The 20,715-nt window shown below is 45.1% G+C and overlaps 1 protein-coding gene and 1 long non-coding RNA gene across 18 annotated transcripts in view; one reads left to right on the forward strand and one right to left on the reverse strand.

Annotated features, from left to right (window-relative positions):
* Window positions 1-10,010: 10,010 nt before the first annotated feature.
* Window positions 10,011-14,199, forward strand: LOC147375286 (uncharacterized). 3 transcript variants are annotated; one of them, XR_015158699.1, is made up of 4 exons: window positions 10,011-10,160; window positions 11,965-12,215; window positions 13,569-13,698; window positions 13,921-14,199. It is a non-coding gene; the product is annotated as an uncharacterized LOC147375286 (long non-coding RNA). The 3 variants fall into 3 exon arrangements; XR_015158700.1 differs by lacking the exon at window positions 10,011-10,160 and having other exon boundaries at window positions 11,965-12,156; XR_015158701.1 differs by lacking the exon at window positions 10,011-10,160 and having other exon boundaries at window positions 11,965-12,156; window positions 13,947-14,199.
* Window positions 14,200-15,424: 1,225 nt separating this feature from the next.
* Window positions 15,425-20,715, reverse strand: part of STIL (STIL centriolar assembly protein) — a 54,067-nt gene continuing 48,776 nt past the window's right edge. For 14 of the 15 annotated variants that reach the window (XR_015158692.1, XR_015158690.1, XR_015158691.1 and 11 more), the window contains one exon: window positions 15,425-16,909. Coding sequence is in view for 9 of the 15 variants with exons in the window: in XM_086387129.1 (XP_086243255.1) it covers window positions 16,120-16,909 (790 nt within the window). In the remaining 6 variants the exon portion in view is untranslated. The remainder of the gene's footprint in view (window positions 16,910-20,715) is intronic. The other variant, XR_015158693.1, reaches the window with a different exon arrangement.

Raw genomic sequence — 20,715 nt, forward strand, 5'->3', positions numbered from 1 at the left:
GTCCCCGTTCCCCCGCCCGCCCGCGCCGCGCCGCGCCGCGCCCGGCTCCTCCACCGCCGTGCTCTAATCCCGCTCACGTTCTAGGCCTCGTTAGCATGGGCCGAGGCGCGCGGGGGCCGTGTGCGCCGCGGAGATAAGGCACTGCCGCGGGTCCGCTCGCCCCCGATAAGCGCCTCGGCCATTATGGGCCAAATGATTCATTTTAATTTGGCAATTTCACCGGAGGGGAGTGGGGACTGGTTGCACGGCTTTGGGACCGGCCCCGGAATGCGCCACGGAGAGAGCTGGGCGCTCTGTGTAGGACCCGGCTGGTGCAGCCTCATTACAGATCCCGAGGCCTCCCGGGATCCCCCGGCTCCCCACAACCTCAGTCCCTCCTCTTCCAGACACATTTCTCCAACGACTCGCAGCCCAGCCAGACCACAGCACCCAAACGGTCACATCTAACCCTTCCTTCCCTGACATCCATTCATTCTAGTGTCCTAGATACCCGAATTTCAAGGGACAGTTCCTCTTATCCCAGTAAGCTCCCCAGCTCCCACCTCTCCCACTCCCATCCCCCCTCAACCTTGTCTTTTTTCTGCTCTAAAATGGAGCCTGCTTGCCTGAATGTCTGGACTGAGGTCTCTCCAACGGGCTCTAGGGAGGAGGAACTGGTGTCAACGAAGAGTTTAAAATATCCATTCTACTGAGTTTCAGGCTGAGCCCAGAGCTCGGGAACATTTAACATTTTAATCTCACTACTGAAGCACTGTGGGCTTCCCTGGTGGTTCAATTGGTAAAGAACTAGAGACCCTGGATTGCAGGGTTCAGGTTGAGACCCTGGTTCAATCCCTGGGTCCGGAGGATCTCCTGGAGCACGAAATGGCAACCCACTCCAGTATTCTTGCCTGGAGAATTTCTTGGACAGAGAAGCCTAGCGGACTACAGTCCGTAGGGTCGCAAAGAGTCAGACAGGACTGAGCGACTAACACACACGGAAGCACTGTACAAATACTAACTTATTTCGTTCTCACAAACAATTCTAAGAGGTTGATGCTATGATCTTCACCTAACAGGGAAACTGAAGCACAGAGAGTAAAAGTAATTTCCCCAGTGTTACAGATTTATTGAGTGGTGAAACCTGAGTTTGAAGCAAATTTGACATCGGAGTCCTCCAGAGCCCATCCAGAGCCTAGGCTTGGAGGACAGATCTGGGCTCAACTCATTGCAAGAACCCAAATCTGTACTGTGGCCTAGAAATCTGGGTTCTGTGAGAGGGTAGGCAGTGAAAAATCTGGCTTAAAACTCAACATTCAAAGAAACGAAGATGATGGCATCTAGTCCGATCACTTCATGGCAAATGGGGAAAGAATGGAAACAGTGACATATTTTATTTTCTTGGGCTCCAAAATCACTGTGGATGGTGACTGTAGCCATGAAATTAAAAGACTCTTGCCCCTTGGAAGAAAAGCTGTGACAAACCTTGACAGCATGTTAAAAAGCAGAGACATTACTTTGCTGACAAAGGTCCGTATAGTCAAAGCTATGATTTTTAAATAGTCATGTACGGATGAGAGTTGGACCATAAAGAAAGCTGAGTGACGAAGAATTGATGCTTTTGAACTGTGGTGTTGGAGAAGACTCTTGAGAGTCCCTTGGACTGCAAGATCAAACCAGTCAATCTTAAAGGAAATCAACCTTGAATATTCATTGGAAGGACTGAGGCCAAAGCTGAACTGCCAATCCTTTGGCCACCTGCTGGGAAGAACTGACTCATTAGAAAATACCCTGATTCTGGGAAAGATTGAAAGCAAGAGGAGACAGGGACAACAGAGGATGAGATGGTTGGATGGCATCACTGACATCCAGCTTGCTCAAGCTCTGTGAGATGGTGAAGAACAGGAAAGCCTGGCATGCTGCAGTCCATGGATTCGCAAAGAGTCAGACACGACTGAGCGACTGAACAACCACAAGGCAGTGGGCTCAGCCTATGGAAGGTATATGGATTCATTGTTTTACTGTGGAAGCTCAAATACTACAAGTCATGTAGATCTGAACCTCAGCTTTCTTATCTGTAAAATGGGAGGATAACAACCCCAGAGAACCGTTATGAGGATTATATAAGATGATTTTTAAAAGGTGGTGAGGGCAATAATTTATGGAACCTTGCCTAGGCTGACATCCTACGCACTTGCACATAGGAGTTCTGATTATCATTATAGAGAAGGAAATTAGGTCGTGAGGAGATACGACTTTATCAAAGCTTTCAGTGACCTAGAGGAAAAGCCAAGACCCAAACTCAGTTACCCAGTTCCCAGTCCTCAACTCTACCCACCAGGCCAGGCTTCTTTGTCCTTGTAGCATCTTGGTTGTGAGCTCCTTTTGGAACCTGAGAATTCACAGAACAAGTCCCATTCAAAGACTGAGTCCAGAGTGTGTCCAAAGCCTGAGTCCAGCTCCTCCTTGGCTATCAGGTAACTCTCTATGAAGATACAGTTAATTCAGTGCAGCCTGTTCCCTCTGTTCCTCTTGTGCTCTCTGGTGGAAGTCAGGATACCATGTGGACATGGGTAACTTTACAGAATCCTATGGAAGAGAGGCTACCCATGTCCTGGGGAAAACTCTAATTCCTGGACTTGCCACAAGGCCTCTTCTGGCCCAGCCACACCAACTGCTGGGCAAGGGACTCAGGGGAGAGGTCTCTGTGGTTCACTCAGCCCCAACTCCCCAGGGCTCTAGCCCCGCTTCACCCATTGTTAGTTACCAAATTCTACCCCTTTATTCTTCTTCTCCTTCTTTTAAATATTTATTTACTTGACTACACTAGGTATTAGTTGTGGCATTGCAAGATCTAGTTCCCTGACCAGGGATTGAACCCGGGGCTCCCTGCTTTGGGAGCAAGGAGTCTTAGCCACTGGACCACCAGGGAAGTCCCTGCCCTTTTTTTCTTGAAGCCTCTCTGCAATGGGGGTGAGCTATCATCTCTCCCTTCTCTGGTTCCTGTTGCCTTTGCTTGGCTGCACCACTAAATAGAAAGGGTGGGATTCAAGTAATTCTGAATTTAAAGCCCAGCGCTACCACCCTTGGGCTGTGGCACCATTGGGCAAATCATTTCACATCTCTGAGCAACTGCAAAAAGGGAGAGCCCAGCCAGGGAATGCTTTCTGAGAATTGATGCCTGGACTGAGATGGGAGAGTGGGCTGAGGGGTAGCTTAGAGGACTAAGCATTGAGAGCCTTCCAGGTAAACCAAGGGCTGGAGGAGAAGAACTTGAGGTTCATAAAAGAAACAGAAAATAGTCCAGGAATGGCTGGAGCAAGGCTATGGACAATTCAAAGAATTGAGGAGGGGACCATTTTGTTTATTTGGTTGGGTGTAGGAGCGTAATGTCCTATACAGGATCAGATTTGCATTTCTGGAAAGCTGTTTGGCTGCAAGGTGGAGAAAGGGTGTGCAGGGGTGGGAAGGACGTGGGGAGGTCAGTTCTGAAGACAATGCAGTGATCCAAGGAAGGGGGATTGGAGAGGGGACTAGGGTGTTGCCCGGAAAATGGCAAGAGGCAGATGTAAATGACATGTATTTAGAACACAAATCAGGTCTGTAAGAATTGGGTTGGCAGGGTGAGCGGCAAGGAGAGATCCGAGTTTCTGGCTGTATTTGCCTCGATGGGTGTGTTATTCCTGGTGATGGAGGTTTGGAAGCCAAAGGGAACGGGAAGGGATTCTGCATTTGGTTTTAAATGTCTCCAGTTTAGGTGTCTTGGAGGAACCGCCAGGCTGTTGGATTATTTTACCGGGCATTATACGACCCCGTCTGGCACCCCAAGGGCTGTGAGCAAGGAACAGGAACAAGTCCGGCTTTTGTCAGCTCTGCTGCGCGGGGAGAGAGACGCGTGGTGAGGTGACGTTTCCCCATCCCCCTCTATTCACGAAGCTCCAGATTCTGACCGTCTGGCAGCCATCGCGAGGGGCTGGGGGCTCGTGACGTCTACACTCTCCCCCCTTCCCGGTTTCCGACGGTCGATGGAAAAACGGAAACGGCGCGCTGAACGGAGCGCCGCCCGAAATAGCATCTGGTGCCTGTCGGTCAGCGCACTGTCCGAGTGTCCGGGAGCGAGTGACGCTACCCGCGGCCCCGCCAGGAAATGCCACCCACCCCTCCTCCGCCCGCCCCGAGCAGGGGCCTCGCGCGGGCGGGCAGGAAACCCGGAGCTCCTGGGCTGGGGATGTCGAGGTGGAGGGGACGTAAGGACCCAGACTTCTGCGTCTGGAGTCTGGTCCTGAGAAAAGGCCTGGAGTGAACAGCGAGCCCGGCCTTGGGCCTCAGGGCGTCGTCGTTGCCACTCTCTGACCTGTCCCCCACCCCCACCAAAGGCCGGGTTCCCCAAACTTGAGGCTTTAAATTTTTTGGAAGTGTTTCTGCCTACCCCTGTCTCTGGGTACAAGAGGCAGTCTCTGAGCTTTCTCCCCAGAGCTCGTTCCTTGGAGGGATGTGGTGTGTGTGTGTGCACTGTGGTGAGCAGCCAGTTTATTTTCAACACATGTACATGGGGTACTGTGTGTCAGGTGCCGGCCTTAGCACTTCAGAACTATTAATTCAGTTGATCCTTAAAACAGCCCAGTGAGGTAGGGCCTACCAGGACCTCCATTATTGTAGGTAGCCAACTGAGGCCCAGAGAGGTTTGAGCAACTTGCAGAAAACACCCATCTGCCAAGTGGTGGAGCCAGATTTCACACTTAGGACCATCTGCCTTCAGGCTCTGCTGCTTCCAAGGGCAGCAGAGCAAGTTCAAGAGTAAGGCAGTCTTGAGTTCCTGCCCTGCTCCCTCACTGGTCAGCTGTATGTTTCTAGGTAAATTACCTACTCTCTGAGTTTCACTTTTTCACTTCTTCTGTGGAATGGAGATGATAATTGTCTATACATCATCATACTGTTCTTCAGTTCAGTTCAGTTCAGTTGGTCAGTCGTGACCCCATGGACTGCAGCACTCCAGGCCTCCCTGTCCATCACAACTCCCGGAGTTTACCCAAACTCATGTCCATTGAGTCGGTGATGACATCCAACCATCTCATCCTCTGTCATCCTCTTCTCCTGCCTTAAATCTTTCCCAGCATCAGGGTCTTTTCCAATGAGTCAGTTCTTCACACTGTTCTTAGGGTTTTACTTTTAACAGTGAAAAATCCAATTTGAGATGTCACTGTTTTCCTCTTTCACTTCCATATGAATATTGTCTCTATTTTGGTCCCCATTCCTTGCCTTGGAAGAACCCTGGCCTCTGCCCCCCAGTAAGCACATCTGAGCCCAGAATTCCAAGCTTGAGATGTGGGGAGAGTCATCTCTGTGCTTCCAAACCCAGTGCTGCCATCAGAATGCAAATGGAAAAGACCTCACTCATTCATTCAGTAGTTCTCAAAGTGGACCATCACCACAACCTGGGAACTTGTTAGAAAAGCAAATTCTCAGGCCTACCCTCATGCCTACTAAAGCAGAAACTCTGAGAGTGAGGCCCAGAAATCCGTGTTCTAACAGAATGTCCAGGGGATTTCTGATGAGCACCAAAATGTGAGGACCCTTGCTCTGGTTTATAAGCTTCATCTATCTCAAAGGCCGATGTGAAAGAACTGAATGTATTGAGAGCACTGTGTTTCCTGATATTTTGAAGCCATTTCCCTTTCCCTGAACCCATGCTTCTTATGGGAGCATCCAGAAGACCAGAAGTGCTCCCCAAAATTATAGAGCCAGTAGTGCCTGAGTGGTGTCTGTCCTCACGAGGAGAGAATCCCACAGAGCTTTGTTAAGTGGTTTTGCTCCCAGAACTGTCAGAAAAGGACAGAACAAGTGTGTGGCCACCAGCTCTCTGACCAGCAAACAGTTGTTCTTGGTCACCCAGACAGGGCTCCAGCCTTCGTGTAACATAAATACTTATGGGTGGGACCCTTGGACAGATGAGAAGGACTTTAGGTGTTGAGCACCTGCTGTGTGTGCCTGTACAGCTCCTTGCTTCTGCTTCCCTTCTATTACTTCATCCTCCACAATAACCCTGGTGGGCCGCTAGCGTGACCCAACTTTAGAGATGGGAAAAACAGGCTCATCTTATCCAAGATGATTCAGCTAGGCATTTCAGCTTGGGTCCCATGTCAGCTTGGACCCAACATCCTTTCCATTCCTGCTGACTATAAGGAAATATTTGCTACATTGGGAGAACTACTTCAAAATCTTGTGATACGTCCTAGTTTAAATCCTTTGTGACACTAAAGAAGATAAACAAATAGCCAAAAATGTCATGGAAAGACGCTCAGGGCCAGCATATGAGGCACTGGTACATATCCGGGGACACAAGAGAAACTAAATTGATGGTGTTTAGGAAGTGGCAGACACATCTGCCAGGAAGTAGGGTCATTTCCTCTGACCCTCAGTTTCTCCATCTGTAATGGGAATGTAATGGGGTGAGGAAACCACAGAATTCCTCTCTCCATTTATCTCATCATTTCTGTCACTCTGCCTCTCATCCCTGCCACCTCTGTCTCAAGCTTGTTCTCTCTCTGTCCCTGTCTCTCTCCCTGGGGCTGCTCTTTTTTTTTCTGCCCCTGATCCTTACTCCCCTATCACTTCATGGCACATAGACGGGGAAACAGTGGAAACAGTGGCTGACTTTATTTTTCTGGGCTCCAAAATCACTGCAGATGGTGACTGCAGCCATGAAATTAAAAGATGCTTACTCATTGGAAGGAAAGTTATGACCAACCTAGACAGCATATTAAAAAGCAGAGACATTACTTTGTCAATAAAGGTCCATCTAGTCAAGACTATGGTTTTTCCAGTGGTCATGTATGGATGTGAGAGTTGGACTATAAAGAAAGCTGAGCACCGAAGAATTGATGCTTTCGAACTGTGGTGTTGGAGAAGACTCTGGAGAGTCCCTTGGACTGCAAGGAGATCCAGCCAGTCCATCCTAAAGGAGATCAGTCCTGGGTGTTCATTGGAAGGACTGATGTTGAAGCTGAAACTCCCATATTTTGGCCACCTGACGCAAAGAGCTGACTCATCTGAAAAGACCGTGATGCTGGGAAAGATTGAGGGCAGGAGGAGAAGGGGACGACAGAGGATGAGATGGTTGGATGGCATCACCAACTCAATGGACATGGGTTTGGGTGGACTCCGGGAGTTGGTGATGGACAGGGAGGCCTGGCGTGCTGTGGTTCATGCGGTCACAAAGAGTCGGACACAACTGAGCAGCTGAACTGAACTGATCCTTACTCTCTGTCTCTGTGCTTCTCATCTTTGCTTCCTTCCTCTTTTTCAGTCTCTGCTCCAGCTCCCGATGAGAACTCCAGTTTCCCACAGGTACCTATACTAGCAGAGCATCCTGGGTCCCTTGTCATGTTTCTAACAAGTCAGCCCTGACAGTTATAAGCAGGTCTGTGAGCTCTCCAGGGCCAGGGTGATGGGGTGATGGAAAGGAGGATAGAAAGTGAAGGGGAAAGTTTGTAAACCCACCATTTAAAGACACACATGGTCCTACTAGACTCTGTCACCAGCTCGTGAGTCACGAGGAAACACCATGGCAGGAGCCCTCTGTCCACATGGGCTGGGTCCTGTATGTCAGCTCAGAATGCCTCCCACACACAGGACAGAGCCTGATGGTGTGGCTAATTATGTGACTGATTGTTAGACCACCCTAAGCTAGACTTACTCCTCTGCTCCTCAGTAGGTGTTACTATGAAAGTTACATTACTTTTCTGTAACTCAGTTTCCTCATGTCTAAAGTGGAGGCAAAAATAACACATGATTCACAGGATTGTTGGAAAGATTATGAGATGTATATAAAAAGCTTTGCAAAGAGCTTACCACCATTTAATAAATAGAAGCTATTATTTTTTATGAGGAGTCTCTAGTCCACATCAGCTCTGTATTCATGCCTAGAGATCTTAAGATAGAGGCAAAGAATTACAGTGCAGTTTAATCGGTGCACTACTAGGGTGGGGTGTGCAAAGTGTGCTGGGAGCAGACTGTGTGTGTGTGTTGATTCAGCCTGGAAGGATCAGACTGCACATCTAGTTTGTGCCAAGCAATGTCTTAGGTATACTAATACTTTGACCACCTGTTGTAAAGAACTGACTCATTGGAAAAGACCCTGATGCTGGGAAGGTTTGAAGGCAGGAGGAGAAGGGGACGACAGACGATGAGATAGTTGGATGGTATCATCGATTAGATGGACAGGAGTTTGAGCAAGCTCCAGGAGTTGGTGATGGACAGGGAAGCCTGGTGTGCTACAATCCATGGGGTCGCAAAGAGTCAGACACGACTGAGCAACTAAACTGAATGTCTTCGGTGTCTGGGTGACAAAAAGACATGCTCCCCTTTCTTGGACAGCAAGTCCCTGTACTAGGTTAAGAAACCTGGGTTCTTTCTCATTCTGTTATTAAAAGCTATGGTGGCGGAGCAAGTACCTTTCTTGTCTGGAACTCAGTTTTCTCATCTGCACAGTGGGCATAGCCTCTGCTCGTTTGTCCATCTTAAGTGAACACTTGTGGAGCAGTAGTCCTGGGCCCTGTGCTGGCTGCCAGGGATGGGAGAGGAGGCATACCCCACTTGGGCTACCCTCAAGGAGCCAAGGCTCACTCTTCAGAGAATGGAGAGGCATTGAATGAAATCACACCCATGACCGAGGGCCTTTGGTGGCATACAGCTGGGTGCTTTGCTTCTCCTGGATTTGTGTCTCCGCTGTCTTCTTTTCCCAGGACTGGGCCCTGGGGCCCTGCTGCACGGAGTGGCAGGGGGAGAGGAGACGTGGGTAAATCTACTTGGTGGGTAAAAACACCAAGTAAATTTCCCCGAGGGAGACAGGGAGAGCCAGGGACCCTGGTTGGCCTGGGATTTCCAGCAGACCAGGGGTTCCTGCCTCAGCTCTTTCTCCTATGGTCCTTAAACATCCCTTCATTGTGGTTCCGACCACACATGTCTGGGTTTCTGTGTTTCCTACTGAGGCCCCCAAAGACAGGGACCTTGTCTGGCTTGTCCACGTCCCAGCTTATCATGGAGACAGAGCAGGAGGCACACAAATGTATGCTGAAGAAACAAGAGCAACAGAAATGGAGCTGGAGAAAGAAATCGAGGGAGGGGGCGATGAGCTTAGAGCAGGGAGAACTGACCAGTCCTCCTGGTTCTAGAAACCAGTGCCAGAAAACGTGCAAGTGAGTCCTATACGGCCCTTGTAGGAGAGAGAAATTGTTCCATGATTACGCAAGCTGTGGCTCGCAGCCCGTTCCTGGGTGGCCCAGGGAATGCTGGCCTTGATGGGGGTGGGGTGCTGGACTCTCCCTGGCTCCAAGGTACTGTCCATGCTGGGGAAGGGGAGGGGAGGGAAGAGTCACAGCACACCCAACCCCTGGGGTGATTCTGGGGGTTTGGAGCAAGCCACTTATCGGGAGTGACTCAGCTGTGGTCCATGGACCTGATCCCCTCCCAGCCAGCATCCATCAGCTAGTATCACCATATCAAGGTAGGAACTAGAGCTTTAGGGAAAGGAAACACAGGCTTCCTTCAATTAACCCTCTGCTCTTAGGGAGAAGGAGGAGAAAAAGGAGAGAAGGCAACATGTGCTCTGAAGCCAGACAGGCCCAAGTTTAAACCCTGGCTTCACCTGTGTGCCCTCAGCCACAGCACTTTAGCACCAAGTCTAGTCCCACATAATGCTTGCGTGAAGAGCGATTGTCAGGCTTCGAATCCTGGTTCTTCACATTGGCCGTGTGACCTCGGGGGAAATTTCTTAACCTCCCTGTTCTTATTTCCCACTCCCTAAAACGGGGGATACTAGGAGTATCTACCTCACACTGTTGTTGTTGTGAGGAAGAAGTAAGCTAACAATGTAAAAGGGCTTAGAACACAGCAGATGTAGTCAGTAAATGTTAACTATTGTTCTTCAGTCTCTGAGTCATTATGGTGATTAGATGAGAAAACAAATATAATTGTGCTTTCGTCTGTGACCTGAAGGATCGGCCAGGCAGCAGGCGAACTGTACTGACTCTGCAACAGGCAGTCTCTGATCTTCAGAAGGATCTCTAAGGATAATCCTGTCATCCTTTCCCCCTTCCCACAGCCCTGAAGCAGGATCTTGTCACTCGGGGCAGTCTTTTCCTCTGCTTTGATCCCACTTTTCTGTGATCCCGAGTACCTCTGTGAGTGTTTGCCTGTGAAGCTGCGGCCTTGGCCGCTGTTACCTTGTAGGGCTGGGTGAGGCCTGATGAGACTCTGAGTAGGACGAAGATAAATGTTTGATGAGTGTGATGCGGCACGCGCAGAGGCATGTTTACCATGGCGGGGTCTGCCAGAACTTTCTCTTTTTTTCCTTTTGTTTCCAGTAGTCCAGCACAAGGCCCCAGACAGAGCGGGAACATTCAGCAGACCTGGATAAGGCTAGCATACGTGGTCCTGGCCCTTAAGAACCTCCCAGCCCTGGGTACTCACAACCAGCGTTCAAGCTGGCTGTCATCATTTGCAAGAGGACAAAAGGAAGACTAGAGAAAGGGGAATGGGAAGTCAAAAGGGGGAAAAAAACTCACTTTCCTGCAGGGTGGGGAGGAGTTGTGGGGCAGGGGTGCCTCTAAGCTGCGTTTTATGAGTTCATAGGGCTTTAAGCCCCTGGAGGGTGTAGCGGCAAAGGGAGCAGTTGGAGTGTGTGTGTGTTTGTGCACGTGCCCATGTGCACACATAGCCTTTTCCTTCCTTTATGGTATAAAGGGTAATGGGGCGGGGGAGGGGAAGCTAGGTTTGATTGTCTGGCACCTGATTTACTGACTCAAATACCACAGCATATGATGTGAACTCAGGCCGGAGTCCCGTGTTCCAGCCCAAGCACTGTGCTTCCTAAGCTGTGTGAACTCTAGCGAATCCCTTTTCTTGGAGCCCCTGTGTCCTCATTTGTACAGTGAGGACCAAGTGATTTCTGAGGGCCCCAGCAGCTCTGAAAACCTGACATTGCCTTTTCCATTGTGTTTTTAATTAGTTCCTCCTGTCCTCCTGGTCCCAGACCTCCCGTGAAGAGGCAGGACACAGGGCTCTTCCCCAAATCCATCCTTTTCCTGGAGCTCAGCCTCTTACCAGGAGGTGGGAAAGCAGGATTTCCTGTGAGGATGTTTTTTTGTGATCCAAACAGTTCCGGTTTGGGGAGCAGAGAGGAGACAGGGAACATCTCCCAGGCTTCCAAACCCTTAAACCCCTTTCCCTGGGTTTGATGTTTTCACACTGGAATTTGAGCTCCTTACAGGCAAGGAATGTGTTAATTCAGAACTGGAGGAAGACACATCAGTACCTCTTCAAACAGATATTATTACTCAACATTTTGTTGGTGAAAACAGGATTCTTTTTCTTTTTAAATTGTTAAATAGTAGGTATTATTAATAGTAAGGAAATCTTTTCCTCATCGACGATTGTAGAAACCCTTTGAAATACTTCAAGGCCTGGTTCTAACACTCTGTCTTTCCCTCCTTTCCCTCCTCTGGACTTCTATTTCTTTTTCTGCATCAACGCTTATAATCACAGCATGTTAGAGATACACAGCTAACCCCTTCACCTCAATAATTCTCAGAAACTAAAGCCTAGTGATGTGAGGTGACTTGCCCATGTCATGGAATTTGGAGCAGAGGGACAAGAGGAACCCAATTGTTGCTGACTTCTAATTCAGTGTTCTTTTTACACGTATATTTTTTTCCTTTCCTATCTTTGGTTTCCTGCCTCAGCCCCCTCTTCCAATGCCATACCTATTCAGATCTCCATGCTTTCCAACAAGCCGTTCCCTCTTTCAAAAACAGCACATCTTCCCCTACTCTTCCATATTGCTCCTGCAAGATTCTGGAAAAACCTGGAGCATTCTCAAGATAACCATCCCCCCAGCTTCTCTTAATATATCCTCACACATCATATAGTTTTATTATAAACTCTACGTCTCTGTATGGCTAATGGTTGCATGTGTCTCCCCATTAGATCAAGATCTTACAGGACAAGCTGTCGTGTTCATCACATTAGACTTGGCATCCAGCTCAGAGCCCAGCAGAATCAACATTAAACACCTGCTGAATGATGAGGGGTAAAAGAAGTGCAGGTGAGGAGAGGAAGAACAGACGGAAAGGCTGATGCTGGACTGGATGCTATGGAAGGACCAGGTTAACTCTCAAGGTGTGATCTTGGCCCAGTTATACCTCATTTGTGTTTTGTCTCATCATGTGTACAAAGAGGTAAATGATGTCTGCCACACATACTCCCGTTGGGTTTTGGTTGTGAGGATTATATGAGGAAATGTGTGGGAAAGCACTTTGAAGAGTGTGAAGCAGTCTGCAAACCTAAGACATTACCATTAAATTTATTTTGCAAGCATAAAGGTCTCTCGGTTAAACTAGGTTATGCTCACAAGAGTAACGTCTAGAAAACAAGGGCACAGAAAAGTCTTGCTCCTCTAACTTCCTGGGGCCCTGATAGTAGTACCATGACGTAAAATCATCGAACTCCTTATAACATTAACAGTGCTGGGGTTGCCTACTTCAGGACTTTGTCTATAAAAGCAGTGGTTTCTGGTCTTGGCTAAAGGGCAGGGGGACTTTTGGGGGCGGGGGGTGGGAAAATAAGGCCAGTAGCTTGGAGGTCAGCACATATCTGAAATAGCACTGGCTGTAGTATTCAAAAGCATTCATTCAAGATCTGGGTTTCGTAGGAAGCTCTTCCTGAAGTCCTCAGGCCTCAGATAAGTTGCATTTCTCAGTGGCTTAATAGGAGTTTGAGCTTGAATCTGATTACAGTTTACTTGTGTAATTTACTTCCCTAAGGTCAGTCCCTCAAGTATTGAGGGTTACCAGCTGGGGTCAGCCAGGCTTAAATGCACTAAGGTGTGAAGTGCTCTGCACAGTGCCCTGTGAGCACGTGGTTAAGTCTTAAAAGATGGAAGCTATCGCGATCGCTCCACTGTGTCTCCTCAGTCTGGGTCACTGGTTATGGCATTTCATCATACGCTGTCTCATACTGTTGTGCCACTGTTTCCAGTGTGTATCTATTTTCTCTGAAGCCTTTACAGCTGGCAAAGGCAAGGCTTATGTCTCATATGTCTACATCCACTTCTGTGGAGCTTATTTAGCACGGGCAGGGCAGGTAGAGGACAAGAGAGCATGAAGCGTAGAGGGGGCTCAGAGATTGAGTGAAGGGACATTGGATGAAGGGGGGTGGAGGTGCCAATCGGCTAGGACCTAGACTAATAGGTTCCTTTCCCAGGTACTAGAAACTCCATTGTTTCCTTATTCCATTTGACGTAACACCCATATATCTATACACAGTGTTGTGTGGGACTGAATCAAAGAAATTCAGACAAATGTCACTTGAGAGGCAATCATCTCGTCCTTAATCCAATTTTTCCAGTACTAATACTTCTTCCAAAGATGCCAAAAAGCTATCATAGATACTAATTTGTCAAATAGCTTGTGAAGTGAAACATCTTCTTAGAGAACTTCTAGAGAGGCTTCAGTAATGGTCCCTCTTCTCTAGATGTGTTTTTAGTTTTTATTGTTGTTTAGTCACTAAGTCATGTCCAACTCTTTTTGCAGCCCATGGACTGTAGCCCACCAGACTCCTCTATCCATGGGATTTCCCAGTCAAGAATACTGGAGTGGGTTGCCATTTCCTTCTCCAGGGGATCTTCCCAACTCAGGGATAGAAGTCACATCTCCTGCATTGGTAAGCAATTCTTTACCACTGAGCTACCTGGGAAGCCCATTTAGTTAGTATTTTGAATTAATCTTCAGTCTAAATTCAATCTCCAAAACTGCCAAAGTGTCTTATCAGAAATCCTAAATTAAATGTGGTAACAGAAGTGATAGAATTAGATTTTGCCTAAAAAGTCTCAGCTTCAGGACTTCCCTGCTGGTGCAGTGGTTAGGAATCCACTTGCCAATGCAGGGACACAGATTTGATCCCTGGTCCAGAAAGATTCTACATGCCGTGGAGCAACTAAACCCACGTGCCACAACTACGGAGCCTGAGCTCTAGAGCCCATGAGCTGCAACTACTGAAGCCGGCCTGGAAGCCAACAGCCTGTGCTGCAAAACAAGAGGCACCACCTCAACGAGAAGCTCGAGCACCACAATGAAGAGTAGACCCCGCTCACTGCGACTAGAGAAAGCCCACACAAAGCAGTGAAACCTGGTTCAGCCAAAAATAAATTATTTTAAAAATAAAGTCTCAGCTTCAGTTTTCATTGTTCGGATAGTTTCTTGTTTCATGTGACAATTACAGGATTCCCAGTGATTATGGTAGAGTTAACGAGGCTGTCATAAATTAGCATTCTCTCAGATTTTAAAAAATAATATGCAATATAAATTGTACTTACACTCACTTCTTAGGTGAAACACTGATGGCTAAAATGAAACAATGCACTTGAAGTGGTGATCACAATTCCATTACTTAAAATTTTACTCTAGTGAAACCTATAAGTGGATTTTGAAAATATTTATTAAAATAACCGAAGTCCCAAATGATGACCAATGGGGACAAAACACTGAGAATCACGTGACATTTCTACATCTGAATTTTAACCTCAAAGAGCAATGCAACAGGAAAATGTGCACTAACTGGTCCCTGGCTCCTGTTGAGAGCAGCAGACAGCTGTCATGCTACCACACTTCTGCTGGCTAGCTAAACTGGTTCATCAGATTATCATCTCAGAGGGCCCAAGCTGGGTATTTAGAGACCGAAAGTCCGTTTCTTTGCAGTTAACATCTCAAATTTTTATACAAGACTATGATGTCTTAATTTAACTTTAGCAGAAGAATTTTCTCACTCAAGTGAATGAGGACATTTTTCATTTATATTCAGAAATAATTTAAAATTTATTTTGAAAGAAGGTGGGGGAAGAAAGCAACTATTGATGTACTCAAAAAGTTGGATGGATCTCAAGGACATTATGCTAAGTGAAAACCACCTTCAAGAAATTACATACTCTGATTCCATTTTTATTAGCATTCTCCAAATGACACAGCTCCGGTGATGGAGAACAGATCATTGGTTGTCAGGAGTTAGAGTTGGAGGCAGGCTGTATTTTAAGGGTAGAACTAAGGAATTTCTTTGTGATGATGGGACGGTTCTATATGTTGATTGTGGTGGTGGTTATGTAAATCTATGTGATAAAATTTCATAGTTATACACCAAAATGTAAATAAATGAGTGCAACAACTTGTGAAACCTGAAAGGTCTGTGGTTTAGTTACTAATATTGCACCAAATGTCAATTTCTTGGTTTTGATCATTTACTATGGTTGTGTAAGATAGCATTATTGGGCGTTGCTAGATGAAGGATACACCTGAATTCTGTGTATCATTTTTGGAATTTTAGGGGAGTCTACAAAGTTTTTTTTTTTTTTTTAAGTGGACAAGGATATGCTATAACGGAGGACGAAGGAAAGCAGTCAATCTAGACATTTTTATTAAGTTCCATTAAAAAAATAGTAAAACATTTGAAAAACTCACAAAGTTTATAAAACACACTCATACTCATAATTTTCTTATTCTATGATAGCTAGTGCTACATGTTGAAATGTTACATTAACATCAACCCACAAGAGTGCAAAAGTTTACTTCCACAGTATTTAACAAATGTGTATCTGAAGAGAATATATATATATACACCTTGTATAAAAGATTGCAAGTTATTTTAAAAAAATAAAACTTTTCCCCCCTTAAATTCAATAAGGGTTGTTTAGCTAATTTAGTCAGGGTCATGATAACTTTACGTTCTTTTAGGTGGTACTGGGTAGATGCAAAATGCTAGGAAAACACTTTTCAAAATGTACAGTATAAAAGGGCAACTCAGATTCATAGCTGGATAGCATCTGCTTATCTAAATTTCTTGAAATAACTGATCTCAGGATTTTTTTTTAAAGATCCAGTGATGCTTAACAACTCTATCTGAACAAAGAACACTTAGGCCTCCTACCAGTTAGCCATCTCAGTCAGGCCACTTGTTCAGCTCTTTGCCATAAGCTGCTATCAACAGAGTGATCCCTAGAGTGATTAGGAATTCCAAAACTGTCAAAAGGCTCTGACTTCAGTAAGTATCTTCAGATGTCCCATCCTCTTATCAGGAGGGTGGGGAGTTAAAAGTTTAAAATAATTTTGGCAACTGCCTAAGACGCTTTACATCTAAGAAGGTGCCTACTGAATTCATACTATTCATTTGCTTTAAGGTTTCAGAAGGTTTCAAACTTTCAGGAAAAATTGGAGTGTCCCTTACATTTTCTTTCTCAGGATGCTGGGTAAATTCTGCTTTTCCAATTCGGAGATTCATTGCAGGGCTTGGTTTAAGGTTCTTTAATAAGAAAGTGGGGTTTTCATTCAACTGCTGTGTTGCTTTTGGCTGAACAGCTTCATTTGTGATGTTTCTCAATACTGGCGTACCTGTGTGGGTGCCCATGGAGTCACAGTTAGAGCAATCAGTTATCTCACCAGCATTCCTGGAAGGCTCTTTCTGACAATCAAGTTGTTCAGCTATGTATGTGAGGTTTTGATTCACTAAATGTTCACTCTTGCCATCTGTATTGTTTGGAGGCTCCTCTTCATCTTCACTATTGTCGCTGCTTTGTATGAGTCCGTATCTCTTCATGTATTTTTTGGTTGCAAATGACATGTTGTTTGGTGAAATTAAACTAAGCCCCACTGTGCTTCTGTCTGTATTAATATGTAGAAGGCTAAAAGGTGAATCACCATTATTTTGGCTTGATCGTGTGAGAGACAGTTGTGACAGCTGATTTTCATTTAAATATTTCAGAGCTATAGCATTTGCTTCCATGCTCAAGTCCACACCACTGGGGCTTAGGCCACTCATGCCAACATTAGCAAATGACATGTAGTTTAATCCAGAGATCACTGCTTCAGGGCTGATGCATGCCAACACACTGAAAGACAGAACAGGGCAGGCCATCATTTATCTTATTCCGAGTACTAAACAGTATTATTGTAAATATGTTTCACTTTATGAAAGTAACAAAAGGTCTTCAGCTTTAAGCTGGATAGTGCTATTTTATCTGAGTGCTCGACATCTAAGTCTTGATGATACAGATACATTCAAGGGATAAATACAATAATCTAGAAGGTAATCTATGATTCAAAGACTAAAAGTGGAACACAAATTAATTTTCCTAAATTAACATGTTATGGTTTTAAGACCATATATAAGACCTTACAATGTAAAGCTTTTTAATATTGGTAAAGTAAAACAAAAATAAAATCAAACAGAAAACACAATTGACAATGTAACATTATAAGATTTGATGTAGCTCAGAATATTACATTTTCATAGAAGAGATTCCATTTGTAATGAATGAAAAATATTAACCAGTCTCTGGATATGAAGGTGTATGCACACGTGCGTGCATGCGTGTGTGTGTACACGGTAATTTTCTTTCGTTAGATATAATCCTCACTCTCTTTGGTTGGTGTTATTTTATTAACAGTAATTAACTGACTTGGCTTTTCCTTCATATCATTTATACTATAACAGCTGCTAGTTTTTTATTGGTGCCTTATGTGCCAGGCACTCTGCTAAACATTTAGTGCCTCATTTAGTCCTCTGGGAGGTTAATCATGTATTTCAACCTTATTCACCATTACAACAATTCACATTCCCCTTCCTCAACTTCTCTGTTTTCTCCTGGGCCCTTATGGCTATCTATATATTTAACTCACATTTTTTATTTATTGTCTAGCTCCCTCATGAAACCCCATGAGGACAAGGGATTTCTGTTTCTCCTGCCATTGCAGCATCTGTGGTGCCTGGCACAAGGCAGGCATTCAATAAATATTTACTGAATGAGTAAATAGGTATTATTATTATCATCTTTATTTTACAGTTGAGAAAACTAAGCAATAGAGACTTTAACAAATTTCCTTAAGTTGAACAGTTAGTAACTGGCAAGCTGAGACCAGGTCTGCCTTATTCTCTTGGCCTCTATGACCACTGGTTCACTGTACTGTATTCAGCAACTTGTATTTTGCTATCAGAGTTTTTCTATTCCCTTGAGTCTTCTGTACACTATTATATGTTATAATATACTATATTATTATTATACCCTAGTCAGTGAATACGCTATGACTTTCCATAGCACCCAACGAAGCAGTTCGGCTGTTTTACATAAGTCAGACACTGCCTGCATCTCTCCTTTTGTTGTTGTTTCGTTCCTCAGTCACGTCTGACTCTGTGACCCCAAGGACTGTGCCCCACCAGGCTCCTCTGTCCATGCATGGGATTTCCCAGGCAAGCACAGTGGAGCAGATTGCCATTTCCTTCTCCAGGGGAATCTTCCTGACCCAGGGATTGAACCTGCATTTCCCACATTGGAAGCATGGAGTCTTAACCACTGGACAGCTAGGGAAGTCTGGAGACTGTCTTACTAAGATGGAAGAGGTACTACCAATCTATCTAGACATGTTCTTTTATGATACATTCATAGCATTAATATGAATATAAAGTCTTTTTTCTACTTTCTTTGCCCATTTCCTTTAAATTATAAGCTATTTGCAATATTAAATCAGATTTGTACATATTAAAAATATCTAAGTATAATATCTATAGATATCATTAATGTAAATACATGAAAAGGCAAATAAAAAGTTCTAATTCAGGCTTCCCTGCTGGCTCAGTGGTAAAGAACCTGCCTGCCAAGTCTGCAGGAGACACAGATTCAGTCCCTGGTCCAGGAAGACCCCACATGCCGTGGAGTAACTAAGTCTGTGTGCCGTAACTACTGAGCCTGGGGGCCGCGGTACTGAGCCCACGTGTCACAGCTGCTGAAGCCTGTGCGCCTACAGTCTGTGCTCCACAACAAAGGAAGCCACTGCAATAAGCCCGCACACCACACTAGAGAGCAGCCCCCGCCTGACACAGCTGAAGGAAAGCCTGAGCAGCAGGGAAGGCCCAGTGCCGCCAAAAATAAACACATCAAATTAAAACAAATTTCTAATTCAAAATGTTAATTATTGAGAGATTTCTCTGGTGGTCCAGCAGTTGAGCCTCCACACTTTCACTGTGGGGGGAATGGTTTGATCCGTGGTTGGGGAACTAGTCTCGCATGCTGCATGGCACGGCCAAAAAAAAAAAAAAGTTAAATACTGAGAAATAGTAGATCTAATTTGAATGAAATCTTTTTTAAAAAATCATTTTCAAACTCAAGTATAGTTAATTTACAACGTTGTGCTAGTTTCAGGTGTACAGCAAAGTGATTCAGTTTTTATATATTTATATTCTTTTTCAGATTCTTTTCTATTATAGGTTATCACAAGATACTGAATATAGTTCCCTGTGCTGTACAGTAGATCCTTGTTGTTTATCTGCTTTATATATAGTAATGTGTATACATCAATGCCAAACTCCTAAATTCCAATCTCCTTCCCCCATCCCCTTTGGTAATCATAAGTTTATTTCCTATGTCTGTGAGTCTGTTACACAAATAAGTTCCTTTCTCCTATTTTTTTAGATCCCACATATAAATGATACCATATGATGCCCGTCTTCCTCTGTCTGACCTTCCTTAATATGATAATCCCTTGGTCCATCCATGCTGCTACAAATGGCGGTATTTCACTCTTTTTTTAAAAAAACATTTATTTGGCTGTCAGGTTTTAGTTGCAGCCTGTGGGGTCTTCACTGTGTCACGCAGGACCTTTTGGGGTGACGCACAGACTTTATTTGCAGCATGAGGGCTCAGTAGTTGCGGCATAAGAGCTTAGTTGCCCCACGTGGAATGTGGGATCTTAGTTCCGCAATCAGGGATCGAACCTGTGCCCCCTGCATTGCAAGGCACATTCTTAACCATTGGACCGCCAGGGAAGTTTCTTCATTGCTTTTTTATGGCTGAGTAATAACAGATCTTCTTTTATAGAATGGTTAAAAGATCTATATAAATCCATGAAAACAATTGATATCAGTTTACAAGTTTCTTCAAGCTTCACTAACACAGCCAGCTAGTTTCAATTTGGGGGCTGGGGGAAACACCTTGACTTTGAAAACAAATCAGTAATACGTGGAACCAACGCATAGAAATGCTAGGGTAATTAAGACGAAAAGCAAAAGTAAGACACTCCACTGATAAGTCCTAAAAGCCCTGATCACAGATATACTATATTAAGAATCTCAATAGATGTGCAGTTACAAAAGGATAAAGTCCATTTATGTTTGAGTATGAGAGTCACATGCCAACAATTAAGGGAATTATTCCAACTTACTTAAGGATGAAAACCAACCCTGACTTATTGTCCTATCTGAATCCCGATTAGTTATCTCCTACTTACCCTGTGTAGGGTATTCCACTAGAGAACACATATGGTTTCCAAGTAGAGAGCAAAGAAGTAACTACAGAGACTGCTTAAGATCTATTTTGAATTCAAAACGTCACTCCGGTTGGGAATATGCCCATAGAGGCTGCTGCTGGTCCTCCATCTTCCCTACAATTTCTAGGTAGGTCTGGGACCCTCTTTTGTTTTCCTGCTTTTGGACCTTCTTAATCTGCAGTGTTCTGGATCTGGAAAGCTGAAAGGAAATCTTGCTTCCCCTGTCTCAGCTACTCTTGTGGCTGGAGGGTAATGCTCCTGGGGTCCAGAACTGGAACGTGAAGTAAGTTTTCACATAGGTACAATGACAAAGGCTAGCTGGTTTACGGAATCAGAAAAACAATGGGCATGCAAGGATTCTAAGATTACTTTCCTG

Source organism: Bos grunniens, chromosome 3, assembly GCF_055505025.1.
Source record: "Bos grunniens cultivar Pamir isolate PY7600 chromosome 3, Bosgru_T2T1.0, whole genome shotgun sequence".
Lineage (NCBI taxonomy): Eukaryota > Metazoa > Chordata > Mammalia > Artiodactyla > Bovidae > Bos > Bos grunniens.